General features: G+C 34.9%; 1 protein-coding gene across 1 annotated transcript; it reads right to left on the reverse strand.

Annotated features, from left to right (window-relative positions):
• Nucleotides 1-521: 521 nt before the first annotated feature.
• LOC149164614 (NDR1/HIN1-like protein 13) lies at nucleotides 522-1,987 on the reverse strand. Its single transcript, XM_089430939.1, has one exon. It carries the CDS (start codon nucleotides 1,614-1,616, stop codon nucleotides 855-857), a length of 762 nt encoding a protein of 253 aa, XP_089287065.1. The 5' UTR covers nucleotides 1,617-1,987; the 3' UTR covers nucleotides 522-854.
• Nucleotides 1,988-12,956: the final 10,969 nt, after the last annotated feature.

Below are 12,956 nucleotides of genomic sequence, written 5' to 3' on the forward strand. Positions count from 1 at the left end.
ACTGAACTTTTAAATAAAATAAACTGGAATTTTAAATAAAGTTTCCCGTTATACCCATAAAACTATTCATATTTGGAAAAACCGGATGATCTGCACTTTGTCAATGTCAGTTGGTTACATGTCAATGCATGGTAAGAAAATGTTAATAAAATACTGTAATTGATAAAATTACTGAACACAAATGAAATGATGAAAATTAATGAGTATACAGAATTGGAATTTCTTATGTAGAAGCATATAAGTATGCAAATTTTTAATAAGATATTTTTACATTTTACATCTCTACCCCTGGAAATAGTAGTCACATTGTTTTGGGTCTGGAAAATCATAGAAATTTTGGTAATATTTTGATAAAATTTGTCAAGGATTTTTTTAAATCCAGGTTACAGTTGTCAAATTTTAAATTTCAAGATTTTGGATGTCCCAGAGGTTTTTGATAACCCTGAATTCATTTCCATCATAAAAAAAATACTGAATTCATTTCCATTATCAAAAACATGATTCAAACACTGCCACACAAGATTTCTTCAAATTTTTTTGCCCAAATTTCAATGCCTAAAAATAAAAAAACAACCAAAACAAATAACTATTCTCAAACTATATTGCAAGTATACTTGCAAAATTAGCTCCAATATTATTGGATCTAATTCAGTTTTGAGAAAGACAAATAAATTAGGCAGCTTAGGCCAGTTGAAAAGTTATTATTATTGAAAAAAATGGATTAAAATCTGTTAATTGATTAATTTCACAGAATGCTAAATTAACCCATTCCGGCGATTAATAGCGGAGCATTTCTCCAGCCGAAGCAGCTGGAAATCCCAAAAATAATAACGAAAATGCGGCCGCCGGTTTATTCACAGCTTGATTCTGATGCTGCAGCTCTGTTCTTGGATCCGAACTTTCCGTTTCGCCGTCAGCTGGTTTACCGTCAACTTACACCGGAGTTGGATGGTGACTTTGGGGGTTTTCAGGCTGCCGAATTTTAGGCGGACGGGCTCGTCCATCTCCACGTACAGCGGCACGCTGCCCTTGGTCTGATCTGTATCCAGGGCGGATTTCAGGGCAGCAGAGAACGGGACTCTGGAAGCCGTCATCTTTATCCGCACAAGGGTGGTTTTCCGGGGAGCTTGGTAGAACGCCGGAATGACGCCCGAACTAATCACCCTCCCGGAATACAGCACGGCTAGCCTGTTTCCGTCGTCGTAGAAAATTCCGATCTTTTTGTTGGGATTCTGGGCTCGAACCGTCACTATCAGATCGGAGCTGAGACGCAGGTCCTGACTGATGTTGAATCGTTGGACGGAAATTCCGTTCAGTGAGTATTTCGGAATCTGAGGCCGGAAAACTATGTAGAAGACGCCGGCGGCAATGGCTATTAGCACGATGAGGAGGATGAGCGGGCAGAAAATCCAAGCGAGGCAGCAGCAGCAAGGATTCCGGCGGCGGCGGGGAGGCGGGGAGGGAGCGTAGCGGTGCTGTGGCGGGGCGGCGGTTCTGTATACCTGTTCCTTTGGGAGCTGGACGATATAAGAGCGCGGGGCCTTTTCCCGAGCGGCGACGCTCGCATTGCCGTCCGAGGAGGCGGCGGCCGGATAAACTCGCTGATCGTCCGCCATTGAAGAGCTCTGCAAGGAGCTCAAATTTCCCCTTCTCTGCGACTGGAAAAAGGAATGCAAATTGCTCAAATTTCCCCTTCTCTGCGACTGGAAAAAGGAATAGAGATTGCTCAAATTTCCCCTTCTCTGCGATTCGAAAAAGGAATGCCAATTGCTCAGATTTCCCCTTCTCTGCGACTGGGAAAAGGAATACAAATTGCTCAAATTTCCCCTTCTCTGCAACTGGAAAAAGGAATACAGAGTGCTCAAATTTTCCCTTCTCTGCGATTCGAAAAGGAACGCAAATTGCTCAAATTTCCTGCAATTTCCTCCTCTGCGAGCCGAGATGGAAGACAGAGCAAGGGAACTATGGAATGAGGAACAAATGAAATATATGAAGCTATGAATGCCGTCGATTTTCGTGTTGTGAGAGTGAAGCCAGACAAGGCAATGCCGGCTCCGGTCCCACACGTATTAGGTGAATTGGCCACGGAGGTGTTTATAAGGGCGCACGTTTAGATGTAATGGGAATAATTAGCCCAAAATAGGGCTTTCGGAAATAGAAAATAGGTGTTTGGTGAGAGGAAAATGACACATGACAGTTTTGCAAGATATCGTAAGTAACGGAAACACATTTTCCATTTATCGATAATCCGCGTTTGCGCGTCCTGTCCGAGTCAGTTGGTTGTGGATGACCCCTCCTTTCTGTGTACGCGAGGGGATTGACGCCGCACAGCAAATTCTCCAACTGACGTGGAGACTTTTCATGGGAAATTCTGATGTGATATCTTGGGCCGAAATTTGTAAATATATATGATATTTTATTAGAGTGAAACAAATATATAATATTTTATTAGATATGTCGTTTGTAATTTTGTTTTTATTGAAGGTTACAATTTCACTTTTAGTTATTTTATTAGTAGAATAATATTTAAAATATTAATGTGATTATTATAACTAGAAGAATGTCATTTTTTTCATTTTTTTTTGTTATGGGTCAATTTTAATTTGATAAAAAAGAATTACACACTTTAGTTTAAAATGGAAAATTTGCTTATATTTATTTCTCCATCTAATTAGAATATGAATTTATTAGAATTGAAATAATCTCAAATACTTAGGAAATTGGTGAGCAGCGAGCCATATGGCATGAATCTAATTTAATTTGAGAAAAAAAGAATTACACATCTTATTCTAAAACGAGTTGTCTTTAGTGAGACTTTTTGGAAGCTTTTCTGGTGGGTTTTTCTCGGCTAATTTCTTTAAAATCCGCCAGGAATTTATTGAAATCACAAGCTTGAGGAATGTCTTACTAATGTACACATTTACCTTATTAACTATGTATAAAAAGGTTATGGGACAACTTTAACTTGAGAAAAAAAAAAAAAAAAAAAAGAGAATTACACATCTTAATGTAAAATAGACCATTTTGCTAAATAAAATTTGCTTATATATTTATTTCCCCAACTAATTAGAATATGAACTTATTAGAATTGAAATTACCTCAAATCCCTAGGAAATTGGTGAGCGGGGAGCCATGTGGCACGAATCTAATTTAATTTGAGAAAAAAAATACACATCTTATTCTTTAGTGAGACTTTTTGGAAGTTTTTCCGTGGGTTTTTCCAGTCTAATTTCTTTAAAGCATGAATTTATTGAAATCACAAGCTTGATGAGTAACCCCTGCAGAATCAAAGTGCCCTAGGGGTTTTCCAGGGTGCTGAATCCATATATACAATCAAAAAATCAGTTTAAATAGCACAAATATTGTAAAATGGACCATTTTGCTAAATAAAATTTGTTTATATATTAATTTCTCCATCTATTTTCTCTTGGAATGAAAAGAAACAATTAGAGTAAAAAATTCACCATGTCCAACAAAATCTCCCACAGGGTAGAATTCTTTTGACCCCAGAAAATTGTAATACCTTCAAAATGATGCTAGAGAGGCTCTTCGAGAAGGAGAAAATCACAATTCATAGTCATGTATTAACACATTTAATTCAATGTGCATTTGCAAAGTGCAAAAGAGAAAAAATTAAGAGGCCTGAAACAAATTGCTTTCCATTTAATGCTTGGTTTGACGAGGAATGCAGAAAGGCAAGGAGAATGTGGAAAGAGTCAAACAAGGATAACATAAAGCTCAAAGCTTACAAGCTTTCATGGTTTCAAGGAAGGAAGAACTAATCTTCCTTGGTAAAAATAATCCCAAATTATTTTGGAACTCCAACCGAAAAAGATACAAACTGGAAATAGTGTTACAGCTTCTAAATGGTTTTACTATGCAAGACAACTCTATGAGCAGGATCCCCAGGTTGACCCTCCCCCCTTGGTTAACACTGATACTGAACTCTTCACAGTGCAAGAGGCAGAGATGGGTATCGAGAAGTTGGGCGTTGGAAAAGAAAAAGACTTAGCTGAACTTCAAGCTGAATATCTAAAGTGGGGCTCAAAGATTCTTGCACCTCACATTACAAAAATCTTCAACAACATCATACAACAGGGTCTCCCCACAAATTGGACAACTAGTCTAGCAATACCTCTTTTCAAGAGCGGTGATGTCAATAATCCCTCCAATTATAGGACCATCATGATAAACCCTTTGTTTGCAAAGCTATTTGGAAGCATGGTAGAAAAAAATTGGCAAGTGGGCAGAAGAAAGAGATAATTGTGCTAAAGGGCAAGTAGGTTTTAGACCTAAACATTCCACAGTTGATCATTGTATAACTTGAAGGCACATCATTGAAAAAGTTTGGGAGAAAAAGGAAAAAGTCTTTTGTTGCTTTGTTGATTTCAGAAAAGCATTTGACTCAATTCCTAGGGATAAGCTTTGGCACAGAATGGAGGAACTTGGGGTTCCTAAACATTTGAGAGCAGTTGTGCATAGGCTATATGAAGAGGTGAAAGTCAAAATTAGAACTTCAGCAGGCATTTCTGAAAGTTTTAGAAGCAATATCGGGGTCAAGCAAGGTTGCCCACTATCTCCTACCCTTTTTGGTTTATATATCGACAAGCTTGAGGAGTGGTTAAATTCGCAAGGGGATGATGGTATCTATTTGGGCAAGTTTGTTATAAGGCTTCTTTTATATGCATATGACCTTATTCTGATTGCTAAATCAGCTTTTGGTTTGCAATAACACTTACTATTCATTGAGCATTTTTGTAGAAGTATGGGGATGCAAGTCAATATCAACAAAACGAAAGTAGTGGTTTTCTCTAAGAAAAGAAAACATAACCAACATAAATTCTACTTTGAAGGCAACATTCTGGAAGAAGTTGCGGATTACAAATACCTCAAAATTGACTTCAACAAAAATCTAAGCGGGAATGGTTGTAGAAAGAAAAGAACTTTAGGGGGTTGGAAAGCATTTTATGCTTTTCAAAATAGGTGTAGAGAGGCAGAGTTATGGGACTGGAAAACCACTCAAACTATTTTTTGGGTTCTAGTGATTCCGGTGATTCTCTATGGTTGTGAATTATTTGCCAGCAATATATCTAACATGCAGTGGAGACAAATTGAGAAAATTCAGAAGCATTTGATTACAAACAAATTCAAGATTAAAAGTGCAGTTCCTTATGCTATCTTGTTAAGTGAAACAGAGACTACTCCTATTGAAGCAATTGCTATGGTGTGAGTCATAAGGTATTTAAAAAAAATTGAGCAAATGGAAGATGGTAGATGGCCTAAGGTTGTCTTTAATGATAGGTTGTGCAAGAGCAAAAAGACTTGGATGCAACAAAATAACAAATGGTTTAGTAAATGGGGTATTTGCTTGAACATGTGCCCCATAAACAACAAAGAGATAAAATATTTTGTTATGAAAAAGTTCCATAAGCGTACTTGGGATAAGGAGCTAGGAAGAAATAAAAAGTACTATATTGAAGTGTTTAATTCCACTCATAGTCATCAACCAAAAGCATACATAGAGGCCAATATCTCTTGGAGAACCAAAATTCTTATTGCTCAGTTAAGGACTAATTCTCATCAACTCCGTTGTGAAACAGGGCATTGGAAAAGGCCAAAAGAAGTGTGGGAGGAAAGAGTATGCATTTTTTGTTCTTCCAGAAAAGTGGAAACATAAAAACATTTCATTTTAGAATGTGGGGCCTTCAAAGACAATAGGGAAAGTTATGTAGATATGCTGACAGCTAGCTCTTGGGATAATCTATTTAGTGAGGGGTTTGTCGAGAAGTTGGGAGCATTTATTTTGAAGCTTTCACAGAAAAAAGGGTCGAATACATCAAGCAGATGATGAAGAATTATGTCTCATAGGCTATCTTTAGCCTTGTGGATGTTAAAATAATTTCTTTCTTTCTTTCTTTCTAACTAATTAGAATATGGACTTATTAGAATTGGAATAATCTCAATTCCTTAGGAAATTGGTGGGCAGGGAGCTACCTGGAATGAATCTAATTTTTTTAATTTATTAAAACTCATTGGAACCTAACAAACTCTGTAATGATAAGCATTAAGACTAAGCATATGATGAACATATTCCCTTGAGAATCAATCTAGGCCATCAATTAAAAAAATAAAATAAAAAATCAACAGATCCTCATCCACCTTAAGTTGAAATAAATAACTTTCAACAATAAAAAATTATTTTGAAAAATTGTAATTTAGAATATTATGATATATTTTCGATTAATCTTATTTATGATTCATTTTTATCACTTTACTATGAGTGTAGAGACAAAATTTTGATTATGTTTGAAATTTCTATGGGATTAACGTTAAATTCTATGCCTAGAAAAAGATCCTTTATGTTACAAAATTAGATCACTTTCTTTATGTTACAAGGCTACATCACTTTCTTACTTCACATATTACAAGAGCTAAGTATGTAGTGGTGTTCCATAAGCATGACAATGAATTACTTAGTTTTATGTGTGGGTAAAATTATTCAAGATGACTTGTTTCTTAATGTCTTTTTTTCTAGTAAAATTGTTTTGTTTTGTTTTTGTTTTTGGTTTTGTTTTTCATTAATTTATTTCTTTTGGACAAAGTTCACCTCGTGTGATGAATAATATTAATTTTGAGTATACAATTTCCTCATAGGAGCTCTATTACTTAGGTTTATGTGTAGGTAAAACTATTCAAAATGACTATAATGTTTTTTTCCTAGAGAAATTGCAATTAATATTTGTTTTTTAAATAAAATTTACCAACTTTAGTACACAATTCCCTCGCAAGAGCTCTAGGAGTATGTATTGGCACTCCATAACCATGACCAATGAACTACTTAGGTTTGTGTGGGTAAAATTATTAAAAATGACCTTTTTTTAAAATGTATTTTTTAGTAAAATTGCAATTAATGTTTATTTTTTGGGGCAAAATTTGGGTGAAACAGGTACCAACAAACCAATATTAGTAGGAACTTGTGACTTAGAAAGACTAGAGATACTCCAATCAATGATGATTTGGGGCCTGCAAGCTAGGGGGTCCCTACCCCTCGAGCCTCATAGCAATGGGTCAATATTAATTAATCATCATATACAGACTCCATCTATATCTAGTTTTGAGCCTATGACCTCCAAGGAGTAAACACATCTTCTTAACCATCACATACGCCCAAGTTTTCACAACTATAGTGAGCCTAACAGTTAAGAACAAGTATTTCCTTCTTGGAAGTTACAAGTATAATGGTTAAGAAGATGTATTTCCTCTTTGGGGTTACATGTTCAAAACGAGTAGAGTAGAATACATGTTAAATGACTATTGTCTCATTGTGATGAGGCTAAAAAAACAAATAGCCTCTGAAATATAAATATCTTAACCCTTACCAAACAACAAACTCTTATTAAAATTAACTTACTAATTATTAATACGGAAATCTTAAATTAAAAAAAAAAAAAAAAAAAAACAGAAACAAAAACAAAAAAACAAAACAAACAAATAAACAAAAACAAAAACAACAACAACAATACTATAATTAATATTTTATTGAAAATTAATCTGAAAAAAAAAATTAATAACACCTTTTAAAATGCCACCTAATAAAACAATGCACTTATTATTTTTTTATTATTTTAGAATCCAATTAATGTAATTTGTAAACCAAAACTAAAAGTTAAAATTTTCCATCAAAACATTTGAAAAAGTTTTGATCCAAAGTAACTATGAATTTACATGATATAAAATTTTATTGGTGAAGAATCTAACACAAAAATTGGTAGAGTAAAATAAACTCTTAACCTAAAATTTTGAAAATTAAATCTATGGAGTAAGAGTTAAAACTTTCCAAAAACATTATGTACCAAAAGTCAAAGATTCTTGACCAAAAGTCCTTTCAAGTCTTGGCCAACCATCTTTGCGTAATAAAAAAAAAAAAAGCAATCGGCTGCATAACATATTTTGAACTTTCAACGAAGAAAAGGTAATTCCCAAGCAAGGAAGAGACCCCACGGACTCATTAGACCAGTTCACCTTCAATTGCACCACCCCCGGTTGATTTTTATTTTAGTTTACAAAATGTGTTTGTTTTTCCTGACTTTAATTAAACTGAGAACCTTAATTTGAACTTAACAAACAGAAATCATAAAGTGATTTTTATGGTTTATAAATTAGATTAGAAATATAATTTGGGTGAGTTTAATAATTAAGAGCATGTGTTTTTTTTCAAAAGATTACGGGTTTAAAATGAGAAAGATAGAGTATGTATATTTTTGTAGACTTCGCAGTCAAATCACTGTTTGAAAATAATTTTTTTATCTTACAAACAAAAAGATCTTATACACCAATATAATAAAAATAGATCCCTTATTTCAGAAACAAAAATATCTCATACACTAATATAGTCTCTGACTTCATCATGACCTTAAAATTAGAATATATATATATATATATATATATAAAATAAACAAAACAATAAAATAAAAACACAAACTTCAAACCAAAATTTCAAAAACTTTAAATCATAAAACCTAAATTCTTTAAAACTTTTGAGTTCTTTTTTCCATTTTTAAAATTATTTTTAACATTATTGAAAAACGATCAAACCACACTTCCAAAAAAGTTTAGCCCATAAAACTTTGATTTTTTTTTTTAAATGTATTCTTGCAAAAACAAAAACTTGCAGGTTACGTCGGCATGTTGGAATTATGTCCATTATTTTTTAATCTTTCAATAATGCTCCAAGGATTGACCAATAAAGCAAAGGGAAAAATATAACATGGGGTGCATTTTTTTTTTGTGGTATGTAGAGACACGCAAATATGGGGTTTGAGTTGATTTCAAAAAATTATGTAATGAACCATATTTTTTTTTGTTTAATTGAACTTAGTTGCGTTTTTACCAAATAAATTTTCGTTTAAGGTTGATCCTACTGTTTTAATTTATATTTGAATTTAGTTTATTATTTAATCATTTAATGTAAATTTTGTAGGAAAAAATGAAAGAGTAAATATTATTATGTATTTTTCATGTTGAGTATTTTATTAATTAATGTAAAAATATATAATATAGATGCATCAAAGCATTATTTCAAGATAAAGATACTATTTTAGGTGTATGAATAATTAGTTTAAAAAATATTTTAACTATATATTAAATTAGGAATTAATTAGAAGAAGAGAATTTCTCATATCTAATTTTAACTGTTGAGAAGTGCATTAAGAAAGTTTCAATTTGATTTTGCCTTGGTCAAATTGAGAAAATTCGAATTTTCACATCAACAGACAACTTGGATGGATGCAGTTAACTTGTGTGACATGGCTTGTGTCACTCAGTAAATTCGAGTTAGAGGGCTTGGAGTTCAGTGAAGCATGTGCAATTGCTAATTTATAGTAATCAATGCCAGTGATTTCAAGTTGTTTTCAGTTAAACTAGTTTTAACTGTAAGGTAGTTGTACAGTGGGACGATAGTCTAACTCAGTGATCATCCAATTAACTGATCAATCAACCCAAAATAGCTAGTGCATGCAAATAATTCGAGTTAACCAGCTCTGGTGGAGATTCCAAAGCAGTGTAACATCAATTTTAGACTAGTCTTGAGTGTACAAGTGTTGCATGCAACCAAATGATCAACCTTGGGAATTGTGAAATTGTTATGAAACCAGCTCACAAAAAGATAGAAAAGAGAGATCCACGCCTTAGAATTCAGCCTCTTCGAGGGGGCAACCTCCTTTACATTACATAAATGAACTATTCTTGGATGATACAAATGAAAATACCTCCTTTCTATATATAGGAGTCTAAGTGGTCCCAATACAATCAAAGCCTACATAACAATAATATTGTATGGCACAACAATAACAATAGTGGGCTTCTATGTGGCACAATAGTAACAATATGGGCACTACATGGGTACATCAATATAAATAAGGGGTATAACTACAATAGTAATGGGGTAATCACTAGTATTATAGGGACCCAACATGCCCCTCTCCTTCAAAAAAAGTGTTGTCCTCAACGCTTGAGTAGTTTAGGATACTTCTGCATAAAATTCTCATCCTCCCATGTGGAATCTTCAGCGGATAAGTTCTTCCACTTGATAAGGTACTCTGAAATTGATCGATTTCGTAGCTGTCGAGTTCTTGTTTCTATAACTGCTTCCGGTTCCAATATAATTTTTCCTTCTTCGTCAAGTTCTGGCAATATTGTTTGAACTGGGAGCTTGTCGCCTATAACCTTCTTTAAACATGAAACATGGAAAACTGGGTGCAATCGAGAAGCTGCAGGAAGCTCCAATTTGTATGCCATAGTACCAATCTTTTGCAACACCTTGTACGGACCATAATACTTTGGTGATAATTTATTATCCTTCTTAGCTTGCTTGAGGGACATTTGCTTATATGGTTGTAGCCGTAGGAATACCCAATCACCTACATCAAAACTTCTTTCACTGCGATGTTGATCTGCCTGTTGTTTCATTCTATTCTGTGCCAACACAAGGTTATCCTTTAAGAGTTGGAGGACTTGTTGTTGATGTTCGATGTGATGTTCCACTGCCTGAACCTTAGAATTTTCTCTTAAATATGATGTGATGGATGGTGGTTGATACCCATAAAGTGCCATAAATGGGGTCATTTTTGTTGCTGTATGGAAGGAAGTGTTATACCACCATTCAGCCAGAGGCAACCATTTGACCCATTGTGTCTGTTTATCAGATACAAAGCAACGAAGATATCCTTCCAAACATTTGTTTACTATCTCAGTTTGCCCATCAGATTGAGGATGATAAGATGAGCTATGAGCTAACTGAGTACCAAGACAAGAAAATAATTCTGTCCAAAAATTTCCAGTGAAAATGGGATCTCTGTCACTTACAATAATCTTTGGGTTTCCATGTAGCTTTTGAACTGTTTCCATAAATGCAGTAGAAACTGTACTGGCTTTAAATGGATGTGATAATGCACAAAAGTGTGCATACTTGGTAAGTCTGTCAACTACCACCATGATGACACTCTTTCCCTCAGACTTGGGTAAACCTGTGATAAAATCCATTGAAACCTCCTCCCAACGTTGGCTTGGAATGGATAAAGGTTGTAATAGACCTGGTGTCTTAATTGTTTCAACTTTATTTTGCTGGCAAACCAAACATTCCGCCACAAACTTTTGAATATCTGATTTAAGGCCATCCCAAAAAAATTCCTTCTTAACCCTGTGGTAAGTTTTTAAAAATCCTGAGTGCCCTCCTAAGGGAGAAGTGTGCAATTCCATAAGAATCTTTTGTTTTAGCTGGGAATTCTTACAGAGGTATAAGCGATCTTTGTACCATAACGAATCATTTTTCCAGCTAAATGTATCAGAAGTACTGGAATCTTGTTGTAGCTTTTGAATAAGTGCCCACACTTCTTCGTCATTCTTCCATTCCTCCCTTGCTTCGTTTATCCAATCTGGTTGGATAATAGAAATGGCACACAACAATGCTTCCACATCCTCATCCTTTCTTGAGAGTGCATCTGCCACCACATTTTGCTTCCCTTTTTTGTAGATGATTTCAAAGTCATAACCCAACATCTTTGTGACCCACTTTTGTTGCTCTTCAGAGGATAATCTTTGTTCTAAAAAGTATTTAAGGCTATCATGATCCGTTTTTACCTTGAAGTGTCTTCCCATTAGGTAGGGTCGCCATTTCTTAAGTGCATGGAGTATTGCCAACATTTCCTTCTCATAAATAGCTTTGTTTAAAAACTTTCCCTTGATTGGACGACTTTCAAAAGCAATGGGTCTTTCATCTTGCATTAGAACAGCACCAATTCCATTTCCTGAAGCATCACATTCCACAATAAAGGTTTTTGTGAAGTCCGGTGTAGCTAAGACGGTGCTTGGCACATTGCCTCTTTAAGATGTTCAAAGGCCTTTGTTGCTTGCGAAGTCCATGAAAATGAATCTTTCTTCAATAATGTTGTTAGAGGTGCTGCTATTCTCCCATAATTCTTAACAAACTTGCGATAATACCCTGTCAACCCAAGAAATCCTCGCAGATGCTTTATGGATGTGGGGATTTTCCATTCCTTAATGGCTTTAATTTTGCTAGGGTCTACCTTAACTCCTTCATGAGATACAATATGACCCAAATATTCCACCTCCTGGACTCCAAAGAAACATTTGGATCTTTTTGCATATAATTGTTTCTCCTCCAATAGTTGTAGCACCCTGTCAACATGTTCAACATGATCCTTCCAAGACTTGCTGTAGATTAGTATATCATCAAAAAATACTAACACAAATTTTCTAAGGAATGGTTTGAAAATTGAATTCATCAAACCTTGAAATGTTGAAGGTGCATTGGTAAGGCCAAAAGGCATGACCAAAAATTCATAATGACCCTCATGAGTTCTAAATGCTGTTTTCGGAATGTCTTCAATCTTCATTCTGATTTGATGATATCCCGAACGAAGATCCAACTTGGTGAAGTAAATTGATCCATGCAATTCATCCAGTAATTCATCAATAACAGGAATGGGGAACTTATCTTTAATAGTGAGCTTGTTGAGCTCCCTATAATCTGGACACATGCGCCATGATCCATCCTTCTTGTGCACCAATACTACTGGAGCTGAGAAAGAACTTTGACTCGGTTGAATTATACCAGCCTCTAGCATTTCTGCAACCATACGTTCAATTTCACTTTTTTGGACATATGGATATCTGTACGGCCTGATGTTTGGAGGAACACTTCCTGGAATCAGATGAATAGCATGATCATGATCACGCATAGGTGGGAGACCTTTGGGAGTCTCAAATACCTTGGAATGATTGTCCAGGACTTTTTGGAGATCTGGAGAAATAGATGATTCCAATGTGGAAACATCTAGCGAACATAATTGTGCAATTACACCTCTTTGCTCCTTTTTTAGAAGCTTTGTCATGCCATTAGAGCTGATTATCTTTCCTGGTTTCCCTGCAATACCCCT

The sequence above is a fragment of the Pinus tabuliformis genome, chromosome 5_1, assembly GCF_031772625.1.
Source record: "Pinus tabuliformis cultivar Carrire ecotype Pingquan chromosome 5_1, CPIR1, whole genome shotgun sequence".
Classification (NCBI taxonomy): Eukaryota; Viridiplantae; Streptophyta; class Pinopsida; order Pinales; family Pinaceae; genus Pinus; species Pinus tabuliformis.

Excerpts from the sequence above, each read along its gene's own strand:
- LOC149164614 (XM_089430939.1), bottom strand. The coding sequence starts at position 1,616 with ATGGCGGACGATCAGCGAGTTTATCCGGCCGCCGCCTCCTCGGACGGC.